Below are 27211 nucleotides of genomic sequence, written 5' to 3' on the forward strand. Positions count from 1 at the left end.
TAGTACAACAATTGAAGGATATATTTTCACCAGATGTGGTTCATCTTGCATGTTTGTTCAAATATTTTTGGAAAGCAAAGACAGCAATGGAGGCCTTGTAAGGTGGTTATGCCCCCTTTGTGGGAGTGCATTGGTAATAATAACTTTATTGCAAAAATACAGGTTCACTCTTTTACCCCCCTTTGACCACACGACTACCCCCCCTTAATCTCAAACAAACATCAGCTTCTTATGCCTCCTCATGCACTCTCATCTTTTAGTATACATTCATTCCCTCTTTTACTACCTTTTCTCTACCTTTTTTTTTTGTTTTGTTTTGTCTTGTTTTTGCATTCCATTGGTTGAAACTATAGCATAAATAGATGCAGAACAACAAAGTTCACCAGCAGCATTAAACATGAAATCTCCTCGTGGTGTTGGTGTTGTGGGTCGGCGGTTGTTGTGTGGTGGACCTCTAGGGAGGCTCGACTTGCATAGCGGACTCAAGCGCTACAATTGGGCTACATTCTCCCGCAACCTCAAAATAAATGTAAAAAAAAAAAAGAAAACATTTCTGGGAAATAATGCCAACCTTTGGTTTAGTTACAACGATCAATCTTTTTTTTTTTTTTTAAAATGTACAGCATGAAGCATTTCATTAACGTAGCTGAATAAAGGGGACGGGGAGGGGCGCGACTGTACAACTGGTTGATATCTCTCAGCGCATCACTGGCTGAAAATAGACCTCTTAATACAGCGTATAAAGCAACGCGTGTCTCGGCTTATCCAGTATAATAAAGTGTTCCGTGTTTTTTTTTTAATATATATATTTTTTTGCCCTGAGGTCCATTTTAAAGTGAAACAAGCATCCCTTTACAGTCAAGCATCTTCCCCCCCCCCCCCCCAAAAAAAAGGGCACTTCTTCTACCGCTATATCCGCTTCGCGAAGTGCACTAGAGGCAAAACTTAGTGCAGAAGGAAAAAGAAAAACCAAAACATGCTACATTCTCGCTCTCACCTGGTCTCCCCTCGCGACCGTCACCAGAGTAGACTGACAAGCAGCGGAAATAAATAGTCGACACACCTCTGTTCAAAAGACATCTTTTTGTGAACTTACTTTTTTTTCTCCGCCATTTAATCTGACTATATAACCTGTGCAACTCCATTGAAAGTAGGAATAAAGAACCGCGCACACCTTCATACCAGGGGATGTGGCTGAGTTCATAACTAACCAATCACATTCAAACTCCTGTCAAATAGGAATCACGGGAGTTATTTTAAAAGTACAGCTGATTAGGGCCAAATGAAGTTCAAACCTGATTTTCAAATATACGGCTCGAAAACTTCCCAAACGCACGTGCTGCGGTCCAGTGAAGTCGTGGTCAGGAAAAGCCTACTAGAACAACTAACTCTTTCGGGGACAGCTGGTCACTACAGTGGACAGCTTATCATGTTATTAGGTTACGGGATGCATGAAAGGGTTAATTTCACCCAAAAAAATTGCATTTGAACAGTGGTGTGTGGACTTTATACATCCAGTGTATGAAACCCAGGCCTGTGTGTAGGCAACCTTAACCCAAAATCTTAACGTTATTATATCAGACTGACGTACGTAACCCTAATGTGAAGCCTTCATATTTGGAAGAAAAATATACGATGAATAATTAAAAAAAAAAAAAAAAAAAAGAACATCCAAAGGGTGCCAGGAACTTAAAAAAAGTTTTAACAGAGGAGGCGCTTTTCTTGTTCAATCTCCCGGTAGAAACGGGAGAACTGTCTGTCATTCAGGTAGGTGAGCTAGCGGCGAAAAAAGTCGGAAAGAGGAGGAGGGCGGCGTTCGAGGGGCAAAAATACATCCCGCTCCGACACTTGTGAAGTGCACCCCCCCACTTCGATGTTGAATAGTCACAAACATTCCAGAAGGTCTTAGTTGCTACAGAGTTCATACATGTTCTGTACACGGCCTCAGGGGGGAGGAGGGATGGGGGGGCAACAACAAAAAGAGAAAATATGGCTGTCTAACAGAGAAACGGTTCCGCTGCTACGTGTGTGCGTCCGCCAGGAAATGCCCGTGGAGAAAGAGGAAGAGGCGTGGCTACTCTGAGCCTCCACGCGCCCGACCCCCAAAGTGTCATAAGGGGAGCAACAACAGGAGAGGTTTGAGGTTTTCGGGGGTCAAGAGAGACTGCATAGACAGAATAGTGGGACGAGAAAGAGAAAGGTGAGGGCGGGGCGTTGAGGAGGGGCTGAAGCAGGGGGGGGGGCTCTACTTTGCGCTGCGGGGGGTGTGCGTGTGTGCATGTTTGCGTATGAGCGGCGTCTCCGCCGGGGGGGAGGGTCGTCCGTCCGATCCAGGCCCGTTGAGGCGTGCGCATCCGGGATGTTGTTAGAGATCAGTGAGGACGAGCGGGACCCTGACCAGAGGACAGTTTGACCCCCGTCAGACACAGCCAGAAACTCCCGGCGCTCCCTGACAGCTCCTTTAAACACAAAGGGAAAAAAAGCCATGTTGAAACTGGATATTGTTTAGCCGCAATATGCTGCAAAGATATGTTTTAGAAAAGTTGTATCATTTAAAAAAAAAAAAAAAACTAACAGTGATATTTTTTCCAGAATCTTTTTGAGAAAGTTGTCGCGAATTTTATTCTTAAAATGAATTGGGGGGAAAAAACAACAACGAATAAAAGTTGGAGTGTAAGTTAATTTTTGAGAGAAAAAAGTTCAGAAGAGTATTTTGGACAATTGTAATTCTAAATCTGAGATCAAAGTCTCAATCATGCGCGAATAATGTATATTTCTGAAAAAAATACTGCTTTTGATATTGTAAACGAAACGAACATAGTAAAAACAAATCGGAACCTCCTAACGGATAAATTAAGTCCAGATCCTACTCACTCCTTTGTACCACAAACTATGATTTGTTTACCTTGTGAGACAGAGGAGGGAAGTGGTGATGACAAGGTGATGAAGAGGATGGAGGAGGTGATGGCGGTGGAATAGCGACAGGGACTCAGGACAGAGGAAGCAAGCAATGGGAGGAGCAGGCACTGACGTCAGCCTGCTTCGCCTTGGAGATGAGACAGAAAGAAGAAGAAGAAAAAGAAAGAGACACCAGACGAAGAAACAAAGGGAAGCAGTGCGTCACTCTGCTTAGCCACAAGGGGGCGGCAGAGCTGTGTACTCACAAAGCTGCGGGTGGCGGTCAGGCGGGCGTGGCGCGGGGTCACCACCACAGTGCCACTCAGACTACGCCCCATTCTCCTGGGGTTGTCCCCCTCGACATCTGGCCCCGCCCCCAAACGCAGACCCTGCAACATCATTGGCTGCGAGGCGCGAGAGGAAGAGGACGTCAGTCATGTGGATGGGAAGAAGACAAAGTGGGAGAGAAGGGGATGGGGGAGTGGTGGGGGGGGGGGGGGGGGGGGTCACCTTGTTGAGGTAGGTGGGGGTGCTGGCGCCGTCCGGCCCAAACACGCTCCTCTCCATGTCTGCGTTGGGGGTTCTGGAGCGAGCTTGCCCTCCCACCCTGGAGATGAGCCGCTCTGACGGGCTGCAGCCTACACAGGAAGAGCGACCAGTTTAGCAGTGGAAGTTAGTCAATTTAGAGAAGCTTTGAAACCGTGTCGTAATTGGCCGAGATCTCTTCAGACAAGGTGGGGGTTATCATTGACATATTCAGTGGTGCCTTGAGATGTGATTTTTTTTTTCTGTGACCGTGCTCGTAACACAAGACAATCCTATATGAAATCGTATTTACACCTTGAAATGAATGGAAACATTTTAACCCCCCCCCCCCCCCGGCTTTCTAGTTGATATGTCTTCTTCATTGCATTTTTTAAAATCACATTGACCCTAAACTTTTGAACAGTAGTCCGTGCATACCTGTCCTCCCAGCCTGCAGACTGGCCTGGTAAAGGGTGTCAAGCTCTGTTAGCGCTGTTAGCTCGGGCTCCTCACGCTCACAGCTGGTGGGATCGCCATGTTGCCCCGAGGCACGTTGGGAGCCGTAGTTCCCTCGAGCGGGGTGGCGACCGGCCCTGGGTGCTTGCGACGGGATGGCAGCGTAGCGGTCCGGTGGGGTGTCGTAGGGCGTCACCATTGCGTCGGGACGATCTAGACTCCAAGAGGACCAATGGCGGGTGGCTCCGTCGGAGGGCAGCCAAGGTTGAGGGGTTGTGGTGGAACCGGGCTGAGGGGGCTGCCAGAGAGGCGTGACAGGTTTGGTGACGGGAGGCGGCGGCAGAGGAGGAGGAGGGAGCGTTACGGGCGTCTCCCAAAAGCGCAGCGGGAGGGACGGCAGGGAAATGGCCAAGTGCCTCCCCAAGGGTCTGACGCTCACCCCCCCGGCCTGGAGCAACTCGCACAGCCTCACCCCCCCGCCGACGTCGCTGGAGGGGGCGCACGGGTGAGCGATGCTGAGAGTGAGCGCCGGATGAGGGGGAGCCACCGTGTGGCGGTAGGGTGGAGGTGGAGGCAGAGGGGGCGGGTCCTGGCTTGGAGCTGCATCCTGATTGGCCACAGGGTCCTCTTCCTCCTCCTGATTGGGCGTCAGCAGTACTTGGACTGGGCCAGGCTGTTCACTGGAGGGAGGGGGACAAAATAATTTGTTTTGACGTCCGAGTGCTTTGTGGGAAGGTTTCAACATGCACTTGACAGGGTAACAACCCGGCAACACACACACACACACACACACACACACACACACACACACACACACACACACACACACACACACGGCCTGATGATGTTTGGCAGGGCTTCTCAAACTTAGTGACCTTTAGGACCCCTATCGTGTTGAAATTAATTAAAAATTAAAATTAAAAAACAAGTTCTTCAAGAAAAGCTGCAGTGTGACCATAACAAATTCTTTTTTTGTAGGGGGGGCAAAGCTATGAGAATAATCCTTTTTTTCAAGGAAAAAAGATTGGCATGCACTTTTTAAAAAGATATGATACATTTAAATGCCCCAAGCCACAGCTAACGGGCACCCCCAGGGATCCAGGGACCCCAGTTTGAGAACCCCTGATGTATGGGATTTCACAGCCAGGCACAGGCACAGCACACACACACACACACACTCACACACACACACACACACACACACACTCTTTGTGATGCCAGCATATCATGCGTTTTAATCAGACTTTCCAAACAGCCATCTTCGAGCAGCGCCGCAGAAAATAATTCGCTCTCAGCAGTCCGCCGGATCACTTCATTGATTTACATGTGGGCAAGTGATGTATGCGCGACATTAGGGGATCCTATTTGCGCGTCTTATCTGCGTATGTGTGTGCGCGTGTGAACAGCTCGCGCATCAATTTTTGCTTTTTTTTTGTGTTTGTCTTGGTGTGTGCGTGCATGCACCCCCCATCATCTCTTTTCAGCCTTAGTAATTACCCAGCAGGCTTTGCAGCAGTGGCTATAAATCAGACACTAGTGTTGATCAATAGAGAAGAGGTAGGATGTCGAATTAAAAAAAAAATAAAGGCACAGAGGACTAAGTGTTTTCTCTCTCTTCCTCTCTGCGAACAGTTTGGCTTGAACAGTGAAGAAGTTGAGGGGGCAAAAGAGCTTTCTTGAGCCATTGGATGCCTTCAGGATCTCTGCAGACTGACACGCTGTTGCCCTCAAGCACATCCGCAAAACGCATCACACGACACAAAACGAGTGCGACCGCCATCACACGTCAGTACACAAAGAGGAGAAAGCAGTGGGAGGGGGCGAATACACAACTCTCCTTCTGAGCCCAGCCAAGCAAGACACACACAGCAGGATGTGCACAACAACAAAGCGCACGCACGCACACACACACACACACACATCGATGAGGAGTCCAGCAGGGTTGCGGCAAGAGGCAGGTGGGTCACAGTGGCGGCGTGTATACCTGCAAGGGCCCTGTGGGCGAGGGGCGCTTCCCGACTCCCGTTGCTGCACTTCCTGTTCCGGCCTGCCTCTGAGCGAGCCGCCAGCGCTCCTCATGCACGCGGCGGCTACGGGCGAGCCGCTAGGAGCGCTGGCCTCATGCAGGGGTCTGAGTACAGCTAAACCCGCGACAGAGCAAGAGGGGGAGTGGCGGTGGACAAGGGGACGGAGTGATGAGGAAAAAGAGAAGAAGAGGATGACAAAAGAGGAGAGAGAAGCAGATAGAGTGGTTATGTTGTCGGAGGGGGAGGGGGGTTTAGCATGCATCCTGCTCCTCTGCAAAAGGTGTGACATTGAAGGTGGGCAAAGTGGGGCTCCTGGGCCAGCAAGGTTCTTTTATCCAGCCTACCGAGTAGCGACTTCATCAAGAGAAATCAAGGGCGTGCAGAGGAGAGGGGGCCTGATGGGGCACCGGCAGCCACCGGGACATCCATCCATTCATTTTCCGTCAACAAAAATTCAAGGTCAAAAGACGAGCGAGACTATTGTTGCGTTTTGCCCCGGACTGTCTTGAGGGGCCTTGAACGCATCGATACGAATACTGCATTGCGAAGCAAACACTTATGTAAGCGCGCCGATAGTGAAGCCATCTGTCCACTCGCTTGACGTCCTCACACTTCAAGTTTGCCTGTACTCGCGGCCGCGTGTGTGTGTGTTTCAGTTTTATCAACACACTAAAGCACACACACACAAATCTAATAATCCCGCGTCCAGATTTACTTAGTGCTGAGCGGGGGGAACCTTCACACCTGCAGTTCAGGCAGGCAGGCGCATCCACACAAACGCACAACAAACACAAATGCATGTCTTCATGTCTCTGTGATGACCGGATGAATTAGCTGTTTGCCACAAACCAACACATAAACACACTTACATGTCTTTGTCTCTGTGTGAGGACCACACTTTGGCGTCATTTTTGCTGTGGGTCGCAGCGCACTGAGGACTACATCTTTAAATTATTTTTATGTCCCTGCGAGGATCACATAATATAATGTCTCCTCTACAAGGCCACCGGCATACACAAATACGAGTTTATGTCCCTGTGTAGATTACATCTTGCATAAACTGTGAGCCTTGAACACTCACACACACATGCGTTTGTCTCTGTGAGGATCACATTTTGCTCATTTTTTGCCGTGGACCACCACTTGTTTTCGAGCTGGAATGGTGCAAAACCAAAAGGAGTCATTAGAGGGGAGTAGAGCACTATCACTTCCCATTTCTAATCACACACACACACACACACACACACACACAGATGTGTAGCAAATGTTGCATAGCAGGACGGAGAACATCCTTTTCTTCGCCATGCCGAGTCTAGTCACGCCAAGTTTTTCTTCACGATTATTCTGCACATTAATTCATGCCGCCTCGCATCCTTTTTAATGAACTCTACAAAATGTCATGCGAGGTTGCTGCCTGCCATTTATTATTCTGGCCTTCCGTGTTTTTAGACGCACTGCTCGAGGAATTATTGCATATTCCAAAATGGTTCTTGTCCTTGGCACTTGGAATGCAATTAATTGCAAATTTGTCAAAGCACATTGAATTTTTGCTTTTTTAGGATCTGCAGATATTCTTCCAAAACATTCTGCAAAAGTCTGTGTGACATGGTGTTTGTGTGTGTTTGTTACAGTAACAAAAGCGGAGCAGCGGAGGGGGCTACTTAATGGAGAGACAGACGAGCAGATGGGAATGAGGGCAAGAGAAGAGGTCAGACAGACGTTTCCATATGCAAGTGACCTCGCAACCAAACAACTCGTTGCATCGCGTGTGACATCACACGAGCGGCCATTCATCAAGCTGAATTGCCGGATTAGAGTGACGTGGACTTGGTCGTACCCTGGTGCTGGAGCTGATCCAGGTCCATGAATTTGCTGGGTTTGGGGTTGAAGCCCATGGCCGCCTCCTGCTCTGCCTCCTTGCGCTTCTGCTGCTCCTGCTGGCGGGCTCTCCTGGCCACCTCCTCCTGGAGCTCGTCCAGCTCGCTGCGCCCTAAGACTGCCAAAAAAAATTGCGGTATTTGCCTGGTTTGGCTGACTTAGCTACGTAACATCCGGTAATCTAAAAGCTTTGAGATCCGAACGCGCCTAGTTGGAGCATTACCAGGCCTTATGGCGTGACCCCAGCTCGGCGAGGGCAACTCCTGCAGAATAGCACCGCTGCTTTTTGACTTGGGCACCGAGCGCCACGACGGTCCGGACATCAGCGCCCGTTTCTGTTGGCCCACCTCCCTGAGGGGTAAAACAATTCAAATAAAAATAGGTGATGATTTAGTTGTTTGTACAGCTGTATTATGGGTTTTTTTCTTCTTCTTACCTGTCAGGGCTACTGCTGTTCCTCTCGCTGCTCTCGTAGCCGCTCTCCATCCTCTGGATCAGGCGAGGCTGGTGTTCAACCCCCCTCGGAGGCGCAGGGGCAGGGGGGCCCATCATCCGTCCCAGAGTTCTGGGCTGCCCAACCAGTCCGAATCTGGCCTCCACCTCCGCAACCTGCCTGCCCTCGGTAAGTTGCGAGCTCCGCAGTGTTGGGGTGGTGGGCCGCACGCAGGGCGAGGGTGGCTGGAGCGGCGGCGGGTGAGAGGCTCCTGGCAGGGTGTGGTAACCCTTAGAGCAGATCCGCTGGCTTTGGCCCGAGAAGATGCTGTCGATGTTCAGGGCTTCTCTCCGGGGCCTCCAGGTGGGCCGGTAGCAGCCGCCAGAAGAACTGAACAAAACTTTTACTTCAATAATATTCTACAAGACGACTAACATCTCATAATGTGAATTCAAACATTTGATAGAAGACGGTCTGGTCCGTACCTGGACTTGCTCTCGCTGCTGGTGCTCTCATCCTCCCAGTGAGGTCCCCCGACGCCGCCCTCGCACCCTCCCACCCCCGAAGAGGAGGAGGAGGACAGTGGCCGAGAGGAGGACGAGGAAGAGGTGAGCGGCCGCCGCGAGGAGAGCAGGAAGACGGCCGTCTCCTTGTACTCCTGCAGGGGGGGAGAGGGAGGCCGACGAGGGCCCTCCACTGCTGACTCTGGAGAGACAAAAGAGTTAACTCATAAGGGGAGGAAACATCCTAAATATAGTGATGTCATTGCTCATAGATCGTAATTAGTCACGCTGTTAAAGATATACAGGCTGAGATTTCCATGGTGAAACGCTACCTCCCGCGTCGGCAGCGTGCGGCGGCGTTCCAAGATCGTAGTTGCAGACCACGGTAGTCTGAGAGTCGCTGGATAGGTGGCTGCCCGTGGACTGGTGCAAGGGCCGGCTGCGGTAGGCGCGCTGGCCGCAGCTGTCGGTCGACGAGTCCGTGCGGGTGTCGCTGGAAATGGACGGCTCCCGACCTGAAGGGAGACCTTTGGCGGTTAATCTCCGGCTCCCATATGTTTAGGAGAAATGATGCCGGGGGGGGGATTAGGAGGTTGAAGGTCGACCTCCGGATCATGGACGCATGTGCGTAATCCAGGAGTGGGCAAACGTTTGAGCTCAAGCGCCACATTTGGTTTTAAAGGGGAAAAAAAAAACGACTCTCAGGCCATTCCGAGATGAGATACGAGGTGATGACAAACTGTTTATTTCCCTCATAACTATCCACCCATTCAGTGAGCCGGGGCCGATCCCTGTGTATTTAAGGTGAGGGACGCGCGAGGTACGCTTTATATTTTGCATGAGAGAAAATCGACTCAATCATAAATCGCATTAGAACAAGAATGGAAACAAATCTGCAGTTTCATAACTTCAACTTCATGTTTCTTGAATCATCCGTCCATTTCTTGTCAATGCTGCAGATCCTGTTCGGTGGGGTGTGTGTGTGTGTGTGTTTAGCCTGGGTTGTTAGCAAAGTTAAGGAGAGTCATTGCTGCATTGGTGTAAAGTCTCTGCTGAGCGACATTTATTTTTCAGGAGGTAAAATGAGTTTAAAAAAATTAGTCTGTAACTTGAGATTTTTCGCAATTTGCAGCAGGGCTCGACCCCCCCCCCCGAGGTGTGGCGGAGGCATATACCCGAGTCTTCGCTGTCGTAGCCGGCTTTGCTACTGCAGCGCTGGATCTCCAGCGGCGGGTCGGCGCCGGCGCAGGGGCTGGCGCTCTCCTGCAGTATCACCGGCGTCCCGCGGGGGTCGGCGTAAAGTAGCAGCAGGGGCTGATAATGGCCTTTGATACAGCGGGACACCACGTCCTTCCACTTAGGGCCGATCTGGAGACACACAGGAACCCGCCGCCCGGAGACGCACGTGTATGAGGCAAGTAAACGAATCCATTTTCAGAGAGACCATGTTGACTTTATCGCCTGAAGCAGAAGGTCAGACACGTCTGCGGTATTGCTATCATGTGAGCAAGGACGTATAGCTTGACTTACACTCACCGGCAAATTCCTACAGAGTAGTCGCCTCGAAACGACCTTAACGCGCAAGCATAGGTGGACGCAAACGCACGCACGCACCTCTTTGACCTGGGCATCGTCGAAGTACATCCATTTGCGTATCTTGGTCTGGAAGAAGAAGGTGGAGTAGTGCTTGCCGTAGTAACACACCATCCCCACCAAGTAGAGCTCTGCCTGGCGAGCCCGCTCCTCTGTCACACGGTAGAACAACTACGGTGAGGGAGGGAGAGAGGTGGAGGGAGGGATGCGGGGGAAGAGAGGGAGAGAGGGTGTGCAGCGTCAGACAGATGAGTTCACGTGAATGCCGGCGGCTTTTTTTTTTTTTAAATGCCATATGTGGTAATTCTGCGCACCAACCGTTTCCCGTTGTCATATTTTGCTTGTTTAAAATAATCATGAAATCACTCAGAATGACAAGAAATGTTTTTAAGAGGATTTTATCATTATTATTATTATTATAATATCCATTACAAATTTTAATTCATATCATTTTGCTTGATAGGAATTTATCCCCAGTCAGTAAATACCGAAATAAATTTCCACCATTTTGGTTATCTACAATTAAAAAATAAAAAATAAAATACAGAAATGTCAGTAGGTATTATTCCAATGTATTTTGTATGTACGGTTTTATAAATAAAACATTTTCTACAAATTTCTTTTAATAATCGGAATTTTATATTTATTACTTCTTAATGTCTTAATTTGCCCGGCAAACCTAAACGCGATATGTCGTATAGAAAATTGATGGCTGGACTGATGGATGAAGGTTTTTAATTTTAAGAAACATAGCACAACATGGTTCCAAAATAATTGTTCTAAATATTGTTTTTCTTTCTGTGATACATTATTTGATAAATGTCAAATATAAATATATAAACTGTCTTTATGTGAAAATGGCCCCAAATACTTTGGACACTATACTTTGGAATTTGGACATTTTTTTGGGCAATTGTATGAAAAGGCATTCTCGGATGGCTTTGGTGTGGAGAAACTCAAGAGTGACCTTCAACCTAAGAAAAAAAAGTCTTTCCAGAAGAGTGTAAACGGTTAAAGCAACTCCCCAGGTGTCCGGATCCCGTTTCCCACTAATATATTTAATTACTAATCAGAATGAGACAGATTTTGCTGCCTTCTTTTGTCTGAAATCCCGAAGCCATTCCGTCAAATAGCGCGTTAAGCGGCGCATTGTCTCATTTAAGAGGCACGACGCACGTAATTATCCAAATTGTCGTCTATTTGTCGCAAATGGGCTAATCGTCTCGAGCGACGAAGAAAAGACGAGAGAAACGGCGACAGGAAGTGGAGGCGCTGCGGCGGCGGGGCATGTGGATCCACTTCTTGTGACACAAAAGCAGAAAAGGCATCGCGCCTGTGACGACGAGCTCCATCTCGGAGATGAAGAATGACAGGCAGCAGTAGGAGAAAAGCCGACATGACGGAAGGAGGAGTTGGCAGTGGTGGTGGTGTTGGGGGGGGGGGGGGGGGGGGGGGGTTGTGTGTAGAAGAACTTGACACGCTATAATGCTGACTTATGCATTATTCATGGAAATCACTTCAGAACGAGTGTGCCTGAGATGTTGATTGAAATGCACCGACATCGCTCGGTCATGACACCGCTTTGCAACACGTGTGCTTGCGTGTGTGTCTGTGAGGGCTGCCCGAGGAAGTCCCTGAATCACGTGTCGTGTCAATGTCTGTGCTCCGTCGATCGATGTGATGGGATCCAATACCAAAACACAGCCTTTACGAACATAACTCCGCTTTTGGGGAAACGGCTATTAGGTTTCGTAGAACAAACACCCTCTCAGTGATATGGGCAAACAAACCCTCCTTCCGTCATAGGTGGCGCTCCTTTAATAGTGAGCCTTTAGGTGGGTCAAACAAGCGCTCCCTTAGCCGAGACGTCTTAAGATTGAAAAGCAGTCCCTCAGTATTAAGTCTCAAGGGGGTCAAAACAAGCAATGTCTTCATGATTTAACTGAAGGGCAAAACAATCACTCCCATCTGTGGGCCAAACAAGAACTCCCTCGGTGATATGTCTTAAGATGGGCAAACCAAGTGCTCCCTCAGTGTCGCCATTACGAGAGCAAAACAAGCGCGGCCTCAGTGAGATGTTTGAAGGTGGGCAAAACAATCACTTGCTCAATTGGGCCAAACAATAATTTGGTCAGTGATCGCATCGATGGGGTGAGCGCATTCACCGGCCTCACTGGAAAAAAAAATTCAAACACGAGCTCGCGAAATGTGTCAAAATCCAACTGGACAGTGGGTGGGGGTGGGTGGGGGGGAGTGCCCCGTTGGCATGACAACCATCGCCCCTCCTCCCCCTACTGTGCCACGCTGTCCTCAGTCCACCAGGGTTTCATCAGCTCAGGCCACTAACCGCCTCCCTGTCCTCAATCTGAAGGTTACTTCCTTTTGCGGGAGCGGGCCGCCTCTGCCGTCAGGTCCTTCGAAGGTCAGAGGAACAACTTTTTCATATTCCTATTCGGTTTTGAAAACCTTGTGTGGTCAGAAGACGATATAGTTTCACGGCAGCATATAATACAAAAAGAAATAAATCAAGCGCTCTCTGTCTCTCTCTCTCAGTAATAGGCTGAAAAAAAGCATGCAATCGGACTTGTTCCGTAATGCCTATTACTGCCACCTACTGGACTGGAGTGGAAGAACCACACTTACATCTCCCAGGCGCAGGCAGGTGCCCAGGCTGTGTATGACGTCTTCAGCCAGGTCAGAGTGATCAGAGTCCCAGACCAGCCCAATGGAGACGATCTCCGGTGAGTTCATCAGCACACGGCGGATGCGCAACACCTCACCACAATTACTCTGAGAGAACAAAAAAAAAAAAAGACACAAAGGAAAGGACAAAAGTATTGAAACTCCCTCCTTTTTCACTTCCTTTCGGTCATATCCTGTGATCTGTGAGGACGACAATGACGTTAATGATGATTATGACGGATAGGATGCGGACGTCACAGGGACATATTTGCCCCTGGGGCCCTCTGCCAAGTTCAGGACTGCATGTACTGGATGGTTCCTTTTGAGTCATGAACTACCACCGAGCTGGAGCGCACGCGCAAGCATACGCGCACACACAGCGTTGGCATGGCCGCCTCGGAAGCAGCCTGAAAACACCCTGGCGACCGGTGGGCTTTGCCAACACAAACCTCCCACACACACATATGCGGCACACACTGGACTCCCTCTTTGAGGAAGTGTGGGGAGGGGACGGACGGAATGGGATGATGCTTTGCCAGTATCTGCCTCTCCATTCTCAAGAGAACCTTTCCAGCACGTTATATAATTGAACCGACGGTCATGAAAAGTGCGGGTTTGCCAGAATACTGATCACGGAAACTCCTCGCAACTCATTAGACACCGCGGCGAGGAGATAATCCACATTTAATCAATCAGCAAACGAAGGAGCGCTGATGATGATGTATTATCCTCCATGTATCCGATATGTGACTACAGAGCAGGTCAAATATTCAAATTTCCACAAAAACTAATATGGTTGGGTGCACAAAATCTATACCTGCACAATCGAGTGTTACCCAGGACAACAATGAGCCCTTGACAAAGATAATAATGCAATTTTTTTTTCTTTCAGCACTGCTACAGTTGTTACGGTGAGCGAACAAAAAACACTCCATCCCTCATTGAAGCGGGCCAACCAGCCGTTCTCTCAGTGGTCGTTTTCAAGGTGAGTCAAACGAGCGCTTCCCTCTGTGATGACTTAAGGTGGGCAAAAGGAGCACCAGAAAGGTTTGTCGGTCAGCAAAACAAGTGCTCCCGCAGTGAGATCATGAGGTGGGCATAACAATCACTCCCTGAGTGGGCCAAACCAGTGATAAATCTTTGCGTAAGCATAACAAGCCTTGCGATGTATTCAGGGGGGCAAAACAAGCACTCTGTCAATTATATGTCTTTAGTTATGCAAAACAAGCGCTCCTAAAGGAATATATCTTAAGTTACACACACCAAAAAAAGCACTCCCTCAGTGAAAACTTAATATAGCAGTGCCCCGCCAGTCGTACTGTTTGTCTTGACTTGAGGAGGGCAAAATGAGCCTCTCCGGTGTCTTCACTTGGGCGAAGCAAACACTCCATCAGCGATATGTCTTAAAATGGGCAAAAACAAACATTCGCTCAGTCATTTTACAAGGTGTTCCAAACAAGCGCTCCCTCTGTGATGTCTCCAGGTGGCAGTTGCTTCCAACATTTATCCCTTAAAGCTAACAATAAAAGTGTCAATCAAAAGTGGCCCTAGTATTTTTGGAGAGATGTGTGACAGGTTGCAGCAGCTCATGATGGAGGCAGGGGGATGCGTGAGGAGGGGGTCCAGAGCTTTGTAAAGAGGCCCAGAGAGGGACCTCTTTGTGGGTACACTTTTTGGCAAGCGGAGGAGCTGCTGCGTGAAGCCAAGCTGGATCTATTCACTTCCCCAATGTGGCAGCACAACACACACCATCCTCATGGAGTCCCTTTTTCCTTCGATTCCAAATTCTCCGCTAAGTTGGACAACAATCCCTGAATGTTCTCATCCCAAATTCTCTCCAAACCCAATTTTATTATTATTATGATGATTATTTATTTGTTAAAATGCAAAACGTTGCACTGCGTCATCGTGCTGCAACAAGCTGAATCCAGCCTCCCTTTACGATAAGGACAAGTCCGGGGGAAAAAAATGCTTACGGAGACGAAAGCGGCGGAGAACATGCAAATGAGCTGTTCATTATGTAAGCAACGCAAACACAATAAAACCATCTGCGATTCTGTTATGTAACTCCGGCATTATTATTATTATTATTTCATCGTCTTTATTATGAAGCACTTGTGCGGATAGGATAGATGACTCCGCGCGTAGTTCCTGCAACTAACTGCGTTTAAAATGTTGTGCAACTGCGAGTGAATGTGTGCATGGGGGCGGGGGTTGTCTCACGGGGCAGTTGCGCAGGTCCCCCATATTGCTGGCGTTGCGAAGAAGTTCCCCAAACATGTCCGGTGTGGCCCTCTCCCGGCACTCCAGCATCCTCACCGCTTGGTTACTGCAGCAACACAAACAACCACTGACATTAGCATAATATCTGTATTATCCATACGTCACATGACCATTTACAGGGGTATCTAATGAAGTGGCCAGAACCCCCCCCCCCACCACCAAACAACTGCTCCACAAATGGATTTTATGTTGCCCAAGACTCCCACTGCCCTCTCTTGGGTCCCTTGAATCGAATCGCTGATTGATGACTTCCGTATAGTATTGACTTCCTGTGTGTCTGCCTGCGCCATGTCGTGTACGCTTATATGTACGTGTGTGTGTGTGTGTGTGTGTGTGTGTGTGTTTTTACCATAGGGACGTGGTCGAGATGTAATGAACCATCTGAATGAAGGGCAGCGGGTCCGACGTGGCGCCGCAGCTGTTACAGACGCACTGCAAGTACAAATACAGATACTCAGCCACGATAGGCTTGTTATATTCATGGCGTGTGCGTGTGCGTGTGCACGTGCCTGCTCAAACAGGGTCATGGCAAACTTCTGGTGCGGGATGCAGTGTTTGGCCGTGCAGATGTCTTCTCGGCTCTCTGCGCTGATGTGGAAATGAATCCGCATCAGGAGGTTTTCCTAACAAGACCAAAAATCATTTTTTTTAAAAATTGGATTGTTTTTGTAAAATTCATGGCTGAAACAAAAAACTGTTTTTGGTGACTAGACTGTCTTTCTTTGTATGAATAACTAAATTCTCATCACAGCGGGTCTCCTCCAATCTAACTTTGCCAAAAGCTTTGGGTGCGCGCTGGCACCCGTGACTCACAAAGCACTCTGCAGCGTCATCCATGATGCCCAGCTGGAAGCGCTGTTCGTCCTGGAATGTCTTGGCCAGGGCGCTCCGAAGCGCGTCAGATGGCAACACGCGCTCACTGCTGAACTGAAACTGGGCAAAGATGTTCTGCAAACACATAGGCGAAGGAATGGTAACCCATCAAAGTGCCGAGCAACAAATGTAGAGACGGCGGAGGCGGCCGGACTTCCGTAGCAGACGCCATCAATAATACATGTGCGCTTTTCTCCCGACAAAAAACAGACCGCAGAGTGCTTTGTAGCGGAAAAATAGAAAAGCCGAGCAAACTGTTGCGGGCTGAAAAGTATGCCTTGAATCCAGACACACAAAAATAAACACTGCTATGCAACAGACTTTATTTGACCCCAAATTGTGGTAGCTCCAACCGTAAAGCCGGCAAAGTTCATCGCGAGATCTAAAATGGACGCCTTCAACAAATCCTCTTAAAACAGACTTTCTGTTTGGTTTTATTTCTTCAAAATTTAAAAGAGTTTCCAGTTGTCTTTAATAACACGTCTATATTTGCTCAGCGGCTCTCGCTCTAAATTTGCTTGCTAGGCTGCTTTTCATTCGTCACGAACAGTTAGCCTTAGCTAAAATCTTTTGCCTTACATTAGCCTTTCGCTAATGTTTTCAACCCTTCTGCTTGTAACGTAGCCCTCCATTAGAAACTAATAGTTTCAGTTAATGTACAGTATATAGTCTTGCCTTTGTTTGCCAGTTAGCTTTCTATTAGTCAACAATAGTTAGCATTAGCTAAGGCAGAAGAAGACTGGGCACCATGTTTATTTCATGTTTGTTTCGCCAATTAAATTACATGTGCGTGTGGGCTGTTAAGGGCAGTCCAGGTGATTGGTGGTTGTGGCGTCGGCAAAGGTGAAAGAAGGCACACAAGGACAGTTCAGCTTGAACGCTGAAGTTACTCAGTCGGAGTGACTGGGCGTGAATCGTCGCACAAAGCAGCTCTTGGATAAATGGGGCATTTGGTTACCGTTGCCCTGACGTTCCATATTTTTAGGTGTTTCTCTCATTTCTGTGTTTCTCATCACAGACGTCACCTTTGACCTTTGGGAGGCAGCGGAGCAAGATGGCGGCGGTCATACCACCGGAAGATGACGTAATAAAACAGCTGAGGGGGGCTGGCATTGGGAAAGGTAATGCCGTCGTGCTGAAAGTGTGTGTATGTGTATAAGTGCGTGTGTGTGTGTGTGTGTGTTATGACTGCAGCAATGCGCCAAGGAGAATGGAGGGGGAATATACCCTACAGAGAGAAAGGGGGAATGGAGGGAGGTTGGCGAGGAGGGGAACAAGGAAGAGATGGGGTGGAGTGAGTAAGCATGCGTGTCCATGTGTTTGTGTGTGTGTGTGTGTGTGTGTGTGTGTGTCTATGCGTAAGTGTGCATGTGCACCCAGCAGTCTAATTGCGAAGTTTGCAGCCATCTACACCAACTCACACATTCATTCATCTTTCTCCTTCACTCCCCTCCCCTCCTCCCATCCCATTCTACTTCTTCTCTGGTGGAGCCAGATGAAATGTTGCAGCAATTTCCAGTGGCCCAAGTCACATGATGCTGTTTTGTCCAACCAAGTTTAATGTGCTGATTTTTTTTTTAAAAACGGTGTATTTATAAATATACACGTTTGTCTTTAAATTGAAGTTCACCGAATTGACATAGGCGAGCGCCACAACACACCAGCGCGCGCCTACAGCAGCAAATCAAAGTGCACGTGGCGTGTACTGATATTGCGTGTAGCCGCTTGTGCGCGTGCGCGTGGGTTCTGCTTAGCTCGGCGCTTTCAGTCAGGCCAATTAATTACAGTGGAGTGCTGTGGAGACCCAACAGTGTGTTGCTGCCGCACTACAGCACATTAGTCACGGTGATACGCCTCCGTTCAGGCCACATGTTGGTCGCCATCCGTGCAACAAATGTGTTGCGTTCTATGATGGGGCTGTTATGTTAACGATAACACCAGATTTTGCCCTGCAATTTCGAAATCATTCAGCCTCTGCCAGTAAAACCACACGGTCCCCGATGTCTCAAAATCGTTTGACTCGTGTATTATTTTGCACTCACATGTCAACCTCTTTCAAATAAATCATATTTTGTCGACGAAACTGTATTAACGTTCTCGTAACAGGAATAAGCAACCAGGATTACCAGAAGGAGCAAACTAATAGCCGCCGTCACTGGACATCGTCATCGCTTAGAGAGAAAGCCACTCTAACTGTGGCTTTAAATGCATTATAGGTTTAAAAAACAAAAACAAAAAAACAAAGGCTGATGTGTTGTTGTTGTTTTTTTTTACCTTGAGTGCGCAGAAGATGCACGAGTCCTCCATGCATTTGTGCATGGTCAGCTGGCGAAAGCTCCTGCGGAAGATATCCAAATGCCACAAAACCTAAAGAGCAAAGCCGAGTTAAAGTAGGTCAAATTTAAAAACAGCAAAGACACTTGACAGAAATAAAACTTTCATTTTTATTTGACTTGTCTGTTAAGAAGAACACAAACAAAGGAGTGCTTTATCTAACAATGTAAACAAGGGAGGGTTATATCGTACGGTAGTTGGATTCATGTCACAATAAAATATATATCGTTACACGGCGCAGCTCTATTTGTGACCTTTAAAAATTAAGAAAATTGGATGAAAATGTGCCCCAATTTCCGATCAGTTTTATTTCTTAAAATAAAAAAAATAAAGATGGGGATGCATGCGCTTCTTTGAACAGTAATCCAGTGTTAAACACCATCTCAAAACCTTTGCTGCGGTGGCCTGATGCCGGCACACTGTTGCTGTGGAAACACAACATGCTTTTTTTCCAGCACGTTGCCCGTCAAGGTGCGTTTTGCTGTAGTCAAAAAATAGCAAGCGAGGCAGCCAGCGAGAGGCAGAACTACTCGAGGGGATCATTTGTTCCGACAAGCGGCGGCCATTATCAGCGCAATTTGTGGCCAAACCCCCCCCCACCCCCCCAAAACCCCTCTCAATGAGATCAGATAACGAATAGAGCACAACAAACCCAATTTACTGGCTGATTTTTATTTATTTATTTATTTTTTAAATGCCGTGACATCGAGCTACCATGTCGTCCTCATCGTATCTCCCTTTCCTGTCCTTCCCCTTTTTCAACAGTTCATCCTCAGCCCCTCTCTCCAACTTCCACTAAGCTTCTGCTGGAGCTTATCGCTGCATCCTCCCATCTCCTCATCTGGAGCGTGGAGGTGTGCGCGCGTGCCAGCTGGACGTCTTGAGAGGTAAGCGCGTGGTGTGCGTGTGCGTTTGTGCGCGCGCTTGAGTAAGCGTCCCCGCAACAACAAACCCACAGTCGCTCTTGAATGGTGCCAAAAGCAAAGCAGTAACATGCAAAACACTCATTAATAGGGAGCTTATCTCGCTGTCACGTTTAATTATCAGTTAGCTGCTATGCGTGTGTGTCTGTGTGTGTTTCTGGGAGAATTCGAAGCTTGCTTTAAAGTAAGCTGAAAGTTGTCATTGACAGGATGTCCACATGCGTCAATGGTAACATTGGGACTATACAAAGCAAGCTCTCTTTGTGCCGCAGGGTCCTGAATCAGCAATGCGATGTCCCAAAAGGCATGCTTGGTTCTGTTTAAAAAAATAAATATAATAATAATCATAAATTTAAAAAATGAATAAAATGGCGTTGGGCTTAAAGGTTGAGGGCAGGGGTCACCGTGCTGTTTTAAGCCAAGATCTGAAGGCCTTCCAGTTCTATACCCACTTCTGAAACAACAACTTTGCTCAAATGACCTTTGATGAAATGTGATTAGGAATAAATAAAAGCAGTCCGACTTGACGCTGATCATGTGAATGATTTCTCACTATGTTTCGCGGTCATGATTCCAAGAGGTCGGAAATGGATAAATATCAATACGCGACGCTTCATTTCTATGAATCCTCGCACGTTTTCAAGCAATCGCTCCTGCAACATTCAAATAATATCCCATCACTAGTGAGCTATTTTTAGAACACCCCTGCATCCACCCATGTGATCCTTAGGGGAGACCCGCTTGACTGTGGGCAACTTTTGGCTCGTTTCATCCCTTTGCACGTATGGCGAACCAAGAAAGAACACGAGCGCTTGAGATAGCTCACCAGTTGTGTTTGCGACGCTTTATTCTAGAAAACAACCATTGGGGGTAGTGCTTTTGTGTTTGGAATTAGGTTAGGTGAAAGGTGAGATTTAGGGGTTGAGGGTCTCTGAGTCCCAGCGTCACTGACCTGAAGGGCGCTGTTCAGGAAGCAGCTGTTCTGTCCCGGCTCATTGCTCAGGCCTTTGCTGGGCGCGATGGAGGTCATGGTTCTCGGGGTCGCCAGCCCCTGCGCCCCGCTGACCGCTCCGCCGCCGGACGCAAAATAGTTCCTCTTCCACGACATCCCTACCTGGACGTCCGCGGTCCCACCGAAGCTTCTATGTCACTCCCATGAGAGTGACAGAAGGCGAATGGGAGAAAAGAGGAGGGAGGAGGGGGGAGGCGGTAGACGGAGAGGACGCCGTGTGTCTTGGACGGGGATTTGGCCCCCATACAAGCCGGCCCCTTTCCAGCCGTGCTTTACTTCTTCAGAATCCGCCTGCTCGCTGCCAGAGCCGCTGCTGGCATCTGTTTGTCACTCGTCCTCTGGCAAGTGGTCGTCTGGCGGATCCTGTCAGATGGATGTTGTTTGGGCCGTCCAGACGCTCCCATGTCCTTTCATGCCCTGCGAGACACAAAAAAGGGCCGGCCGTCGGGCCGCACGGGTCAAACGCCGTCTACGTTGGGCAGGCGAACAACAACGAGCTCTCCCGAATTCCCACAGGCAGGGTTGTGAGGTGAATGGATCGGGCTGCGGCTCACTCGATACGCAGAAAGGGTTAGCCTGTTAATATTCAGCCAAATCTGCGCTCTCGTTTGCTGACGCCCATATGACTCGGCGGGCCAGGTGCATCCTTTTCAAGCTACACGCAGTCAAAGTCACCGATGCTACACCAGCATCTCACACGCCCGTGTTGCTGCGTTGAATAATACAAAGTCAAATTTTCGGCGATTTCTCAAATAATAGTAGGAAGTCGGCCATTTCGGATGAATTCCAGAGCAGAATCAGGTACCCTTGACGGATGGTTATGAAAGGTCAATGGGTCATCTAACCACCCAACAAACTGCATCCAACAATCGGACTCTGTTCTGCAAAGTTCCAACTTTAATAGCAACTAAAACAGTGTGTCCATTGTGCGACGTTGACAGACTTTTTGTTTATTACAACAGTAACATCATGATTCTTGTCGTGGTTGTGTTGTTCTGCCGTGGCGAGGTTTGAAGTGGTCTGATCTGTTTAATGGGCACTTTTGGCAGCCGGTAGAGTTTTCATTCGTCATCTAGCTCTTCACAGTTGACAGTCGGAAGATTGTAGAGCCTTCTTGGTAGATTTGGGGGATCCAATGAGGTCCAATATTACATCAGTAATGGCACACCGAAACCGAAATCTATTCATAATCACAATTTGACAAAAACTAGGGAGATTCTGCCAGTGGCTGTGCTTCTCCAGTAAGTATACGTGTTTGCATAACACCGTTGGGCAGCGAGCTAGCAGAGCCGCAGTGCCTTTCGCTACTTTTGGCAAAGTTCCCTTCCGTCGTCTTTGTTGCCAGGTTGCATTTTGGCCACGGCACGCTCCTTTTATCTATATCCATCCACCTAGCTAGCTAGCGATTTGGATTCGTGTTAAGTCTGTCCGTCTGTCTGTTCGTCCGTCCCTTCGTCTATCCCTCCATCCATCCAGAACAGAAATTCACATTCAGTACATCTGGGTGTAAATACACCAAATTTATAAAAAGGATTTGGCAGCCATGGCTCTGTTTGCCATTTTCCCTCCACCAAACAGAATCGCTAACTTCTGTTTCAGCACACAGCGACTGTCTGCGTGTGCGCGCGCACGTGTGCATGTCCCTCCGACGCCGAGTAGGTGTGGAGAGTGCGATCACACATCCTCTTTTTGACTGCACCCTACAGTCTCGCGCAATCAAGATCACACAAGTGCTGTTATATATGGCCCTTCTCTGTGCGCGTGAACACGCGTGTGCCACTGAGTGGGTGCGGAAAGTGCAATCGCACTTTTCTGACTGCACCTTACAAGTGCCGTTATATATGATGGTCCGCGTGTGCGCGCTGACCATGTATTCCCGTCTCTTCGGCTCGTTACCATGGAAATAGGCCAAGCAGCAGGCACGCGGGAGGAAAAGCCAAACCATGTGATGTTCACACAGACACACCTACACACACACAGCCACACAGACACATGGGGCCGGCGAGTGATGATGATGTGTATTGATGGTGGAGAGTTCCTGGAAGCCACAGCAAGTCAAGGCACTCGTCAATCATATTCCCTGACCCTGCTCTGGTGGCCATTAAGAAAACAGAGGAGTGGCGGTAAATTTACCCCGTGAGGCGTTCAGGATCACGGACCGTGGACTGAACACCAATCATCTATTCATGATTTTTTTAAAAAATGAATAATTTCTAGTATTTTTGTATTTCAACAAATTCACTTCAACTCAAAAATGTTAACGCTCTCACACAATTTGACTGTAAACAGCATGCTGGCTCACGGTGACGTCCGCACCCGCGAAGAGCAGTCAGCGCGGCCGGCGTGAGTCACGCAGCAGAGTCGTGACGTCGCCTTGGGAGGTCGGAATAATCCCGGACGCTTTGTCAGGACGACAGCCGATGATTACTCACCGATCGATGGGAGCCGGCGAAGGCACGGCTGGGAGCGCCGAGGAAAGACATCTGTTTCGGCTAAACTGTCACAAGTGCCGCTAGCACGAATGCCGCGACTCGGATGAGTCAATTATCAAGATGTTTCCCATCACAAATCATCCAATTCTATGTAAATTGGCTCGAATCCAAACTGTATCTTCGGCGCGCCACGTTAGCCGAGGAGTAGCCGATAGTGATGGAAAATTCCAGGGGTCACGTTGACCCATGAACGCTTTTTTGAAAACACAACAGGAGGGTTTTGGTCCGCGTTTATCAATAACATCCGACTTGTGCCATTGTTTGTGTCAGCGTGTCAGTGTACCAGTGTCGCCGAGGACAATAGCTCTCTCTCTCTCTCACACACACACACACACACACACACATATATATCAACCTGAATAGATTCTTTGAGTTTTTTGTCAACAAGCTCACCTTGTTGTTTCGTTCACTTTTCCCTCCAGTAACCTCTCCTTTCCCCATTCATCTTTCTTTTCCAGAAAGAAAACTTCACATCCACGACCTAACGCTTGCACACAGTGGGTTTCCTCGTAAGTGGGTTATGTGTAACTTCAAATAGCCCCGTTTCACAACAGGGAGAGCCTCAAGATCAGCCTCCCCTCGCTGCACTTCCTCCCGCTTCATGTTTGATACGAAGTTAAACATCCGCGCGCAGCATCTAGGTGCGTGAATGTGCAGCGGGGAGTCTGGGATTTTCTTCAAGGTCACTTCCCCGCATAGCCCGTATGACCGCACGGCACAAGCTAGATGCGGCATCGCAGCACACAATCGAAAACGGTGGAGCAATGTGTTTGATGTGGAGACTGTTACATAACCACACTTATTTACAGTCACATGACAATTTTGGGCTCGGAAGAAAAACAAGATGAGGTGATGATGACGTTAGATTTAACATGTCAAAGAAGAGTCGTGATTGTGGGTGGGAGGGGCGGGGCGTGAGAGAGAGTGCAGTGGCGGGATGGTTAAGGTCAAAGGAGACATCGGAGCGTGCGTTCCTCATCCTTCCCTCCTGCCTCATCCTCTGCTATTGTTTAATCTGCTCTTTCTTAAACCAAAACCTCTCAATAATCCCGTCCATGCAGTTTGGGGAGGGGGGCGGGGGGTTGACCATTGAGGCGGGAATGCTGCAACAAGGCGAAGGATGGGGGGTGGGGAGATATACAGGAGTCTCTCTAGGTGACTAACTGTACACACGAAAAATCTAAGCAATATCTATTTTTTGCAAATAGAGATGATCAATCCTTTACCAGTTGGATTTTGCCACTTGTTAATATTTTCAAAATATCAAAAGTAGTTTCCTTGGAATTACAGCAGGGCGGCAGTGAAAATAGCAGGGGCCCCAAGATAGAATCCTGCGCAACACCATACGACACAAGGGCAGAGCGGTACTCAGCCAAAGAATCTAAATGTGTCGCAAGATGAGTTCTAAAAGTGGACAGAGCATGCACCAGCGACCGACTCTTACAGGACCAAAGTTGAAAGATACGTTTTCAGCACAACAGTCATTCAGCCAATAGATTTGACTTTCCCCTCTTAAAATGAAAATAATATAAAACTAAAGACCCCTAAATTGTACAATGTATCCCCAGCAAAGTACACACCTTTGATAAATGTTTTGACATAAACTCCGGCTTGTAAAAAAACAAAACAAAAAAATATCGTGTTCGGGGGCATGCCGTCCTTTGCTAATGGTCTATTAATTGTGTTTAATATTCGATGAGGTAAGCGGCATAAAACCACGAGACCACAGTGTGAATATTTCCTTCCCGCTGAAAACTGGAACCACCAAGCAGAAATAATAAAAGTCGTGTAAAAGTCAGTTAAAATGATCGTTTTCAAGACCCCCCCCCCCCCCACCCCACCCCAAAGAGCATCTGACAGTAAGGTTGTTTGAGTAGGCCCAGCCGGCCCGCACTACATCAAAACAAAGTTCCCGGTGACCACAGAGAAGTCATTTAATAGGCTGATTACATCTCGGCAGGCTATAAAAACATACAGTAAATTCACAAAGCCATTATGTTCGCGTTAAAAGAAGGCACTCATAAAACAGCTCAGGTGCCTTTTAAAATGTTTTTTGTCGTCCTTCATCCGCCTCACACGCGCTGTTGAAACTCTCCATTACAAAGCAGTTCCGAGTGCAAGAGCGGCACCAAACGCGGACTCAGACTGTCAGCAGTCACGGTTAGTCAAATCAAGTGAAGCTCTCCCAAAGCTGCAATATTTTTAGGATTAAACTTCCTCCCCGCCTCCCCTTGGACACTTTCCCCCGGATGAGCCACAGTCGCAACAAACACTGGAACATTTGTGGGGTGGGGGTGGGGGTGAATAAAAGCCATTGGAAGACGTCCAGTTTATATCATCCCAGACTTGTAAAGCTCCACGTTGGCTTTGGAAAAACACATTTCAATACACAAGGACGCACGGCTAACGATTAATTTACTCAAGTACCTTACATAAGTTTCATGTTTTGCTGAACATAAATAAGTTTTTAACTTGAGTACATCTGAAATGTGAGAGGAATCATTCCACAAACATCAAATTCATAAAACAAGCCAGCCAGTTCAAACAACAAAATACATACAAGGCAAATTGGCAACCGGTTTTCTGAGGAGTCATCAAATTTCGAAATGACAAAAGTCAATATTTTTAAACATTAGAACTTAAGTAGCAAACAGATAAAATCTCTAGGACATTTTAAAGCGGAGGAAAAAGGAAAATAACCCCAAAATGGCTGTTTTCCAACATGACGTTAGATTTAACATGTCAAAGAAGAGTCGTGACTTCCCTGTGCTTTGAGATTTTTTTGTGTAACTACTTACAATATGCAATAAGATTAGTTGTTATTTGCAGATGAAAAAAAAAATTATTCTTGTGAGTGTTGCTACATTGACTGTTTACCTGTGTTGCTGCGCCATTTATATTCAACTATCCGTAACTTAACTGCCGCAACATGCGCGCTAATTTCGCTAGCCCGACTTTGGCGTTTTGCATTGTGTGTAAGCATAAAGCTAGCAGAATTTTGTCAGTTGTGTAGTTTGTTTTGAGACACGTCTTAAGTCATTCGCTTGTTCGTCAAGTGCCAAACTTCGGCTTGTCGTGAAATTTGTCTCTCAATTTCTTGCTTGCAGCACAAGACAAAAGAAACCGCCCGAGGCTTGAAAAACTTGAAAAAATCAGGTCAGTCGCAAAATGACATATTTGTAAAGTGTCAATCAAAACCGATCCCATCTTTGTGAGAGCAGAATTCTTATGCGCGGTGTGACATCCTTCTACAGATTTTGTTTTTTTCTTGGCATCGCACACTTCACCTACTTTTCCGCAAATGCATGTGTGTGTGTGTGTCTGCGTGTACGCAGGTTCGCAAAGCGGACAGCGGCAGCATCGCAGGAGTGATGTCGTCCCAAGTCATCAATCTCGCAACCGCAATGTTAAATCAATGAAGCGGCCACCCGGCAGCGGCTGACGGTGGAGCGTGAATGGAGCCCCGGTAAGAGGCTGCGGTTTGTCGCCCATCCATCAACAAATCCAACACAGCTCCTCACAACCTCACAGTCAGACCCGAGAGATGCAGGAACCTGACTGACTGCCTGACTTGCTGGACGTGGGGTGAAATTGAAAAGATGTTGGTGCAGAAATGAGCATGCGCCACGAACAAGTAGTGACCCTGCAACCTACACACACACACACACACACACACACACACACACACACACACCATATTATAATGATGGCCAAGACTCAGGCTGCCCCCGCCCCCCAACGCACAACTGGTTTAAGATTTGTGGCTTCTCCATCAACAAGTCCCCCCCCCCCCCTTCACATCCCGACAAACGAAATGAAGACCCCCCCCCCCGTGTAGGAACACGACTGGACACCTGTGACTGACTGTCAGGATGAACTTGAAAAAGATGCACACACATACGACGATGATGGGCAACACGCTGACGGCACCCCTGACGCGCGCGCGCGGCTCTGCAGCAGCATCGGCCACGGAGCCAAGTACACACACGCGCGCGCCCGCGCACACGAACTGTTCTTACTCACCCCGGATGCAGTCGCCGCCTCTCTCCGTCCGCTCGTGTGTCCCACCGTGTGATTTAACGGCGGAGAGGAGGCTGAGCCGTGGGCGTATCCGCTCCGCTCGACTCGGCCCCACGCAGCCCCCACCGGCGCCATCCGTGCAGCGCTGCGGTCGCGCGGTACGCCGCTGCTCTCGCGATAACTCCTCCTAACTGCCTTCCAGTTTGCGCTCATTGCCATACTGCCGCTTAGCGGGCCATCTGGGGTACTGAAATTTGTGAGGGGGAGGTGACGTCATCG

The 27211-nt window shown here is 48.3% G+C and overlaps 1 protein-coding gene across 4 annotated transcripts; it reads right to left on the bottom strand.

The window, feature by feature from the left end:
* Nucleotides 1-95: 95 nt before the first annotated feature.
* Nucleotides 96-27076, bottom strand: usp54b (ubiquitin specific peptidase 54b). Of its 4 annotated transcripts, XR_015104124.1 has the most exons (21): nt 26936-27076; nt 20361-20837; nt 18426-18518; nt 16092-16226; nt 15788-15901; nt 15628-15710; nt 15219-15324; nt 12957-13103; nt 10335-10484; nt 9896-10088; nt 9053-9235; nt 8703-8922; nt 8221-8607; nt 8008-8135; nt 7744-7902; nt 5864-6020; nt 3862-4559; nt 3409-3536; nt 3165-3302; nt 2906-3046; nt 96-2459 (listed from the first exon to the last, which is right to left on the bottom strand). XR_015104124.1 is itself a non-coding variant. In XM_086138833.1 (20 exons), exons 2-20 carry the CDS (start codon nt 20514-20516, stop codon nt 2373-2375), a joined length of 3462 nt encoding a protein of 1153 aa, XP_085994959.1. In that variant the 5' UTR covers nt 20517-20837; nt 26936-27076; the 3' UTR covers nt 96-2372. The 4 variants fall into 4 exon arrangements, 1 of the variants encoding a protein (XP_085994959.1); XR_015104122.1 differs by having other exon boundaries at nt 2906-3302; XR_015104123.1 differs by lacking the exon at nt 26936-27076 and adding an exon at nt 22853-23103 and having other exon boundaries at nt 2906-3302.
* Between the last annotated feature and the right edge of the window lie 135 nt (nt 27077-27211).

Source organism: Hippocampus guttulatus, chromosome 19, assembly GCF_054856545.1.
Source record: "Hippocampus guttulatus isolate MCC_2025c chromosome 19, RoL_Hgut_1.0, whole genome shotgun sequence".
Lineage (NCBI taxonomy): Eukaryota > Metazoa > Chordata > Actinopteri > Syngnathiformes > Syngnathidae > Hippocampus > Hippocampus guttulatus.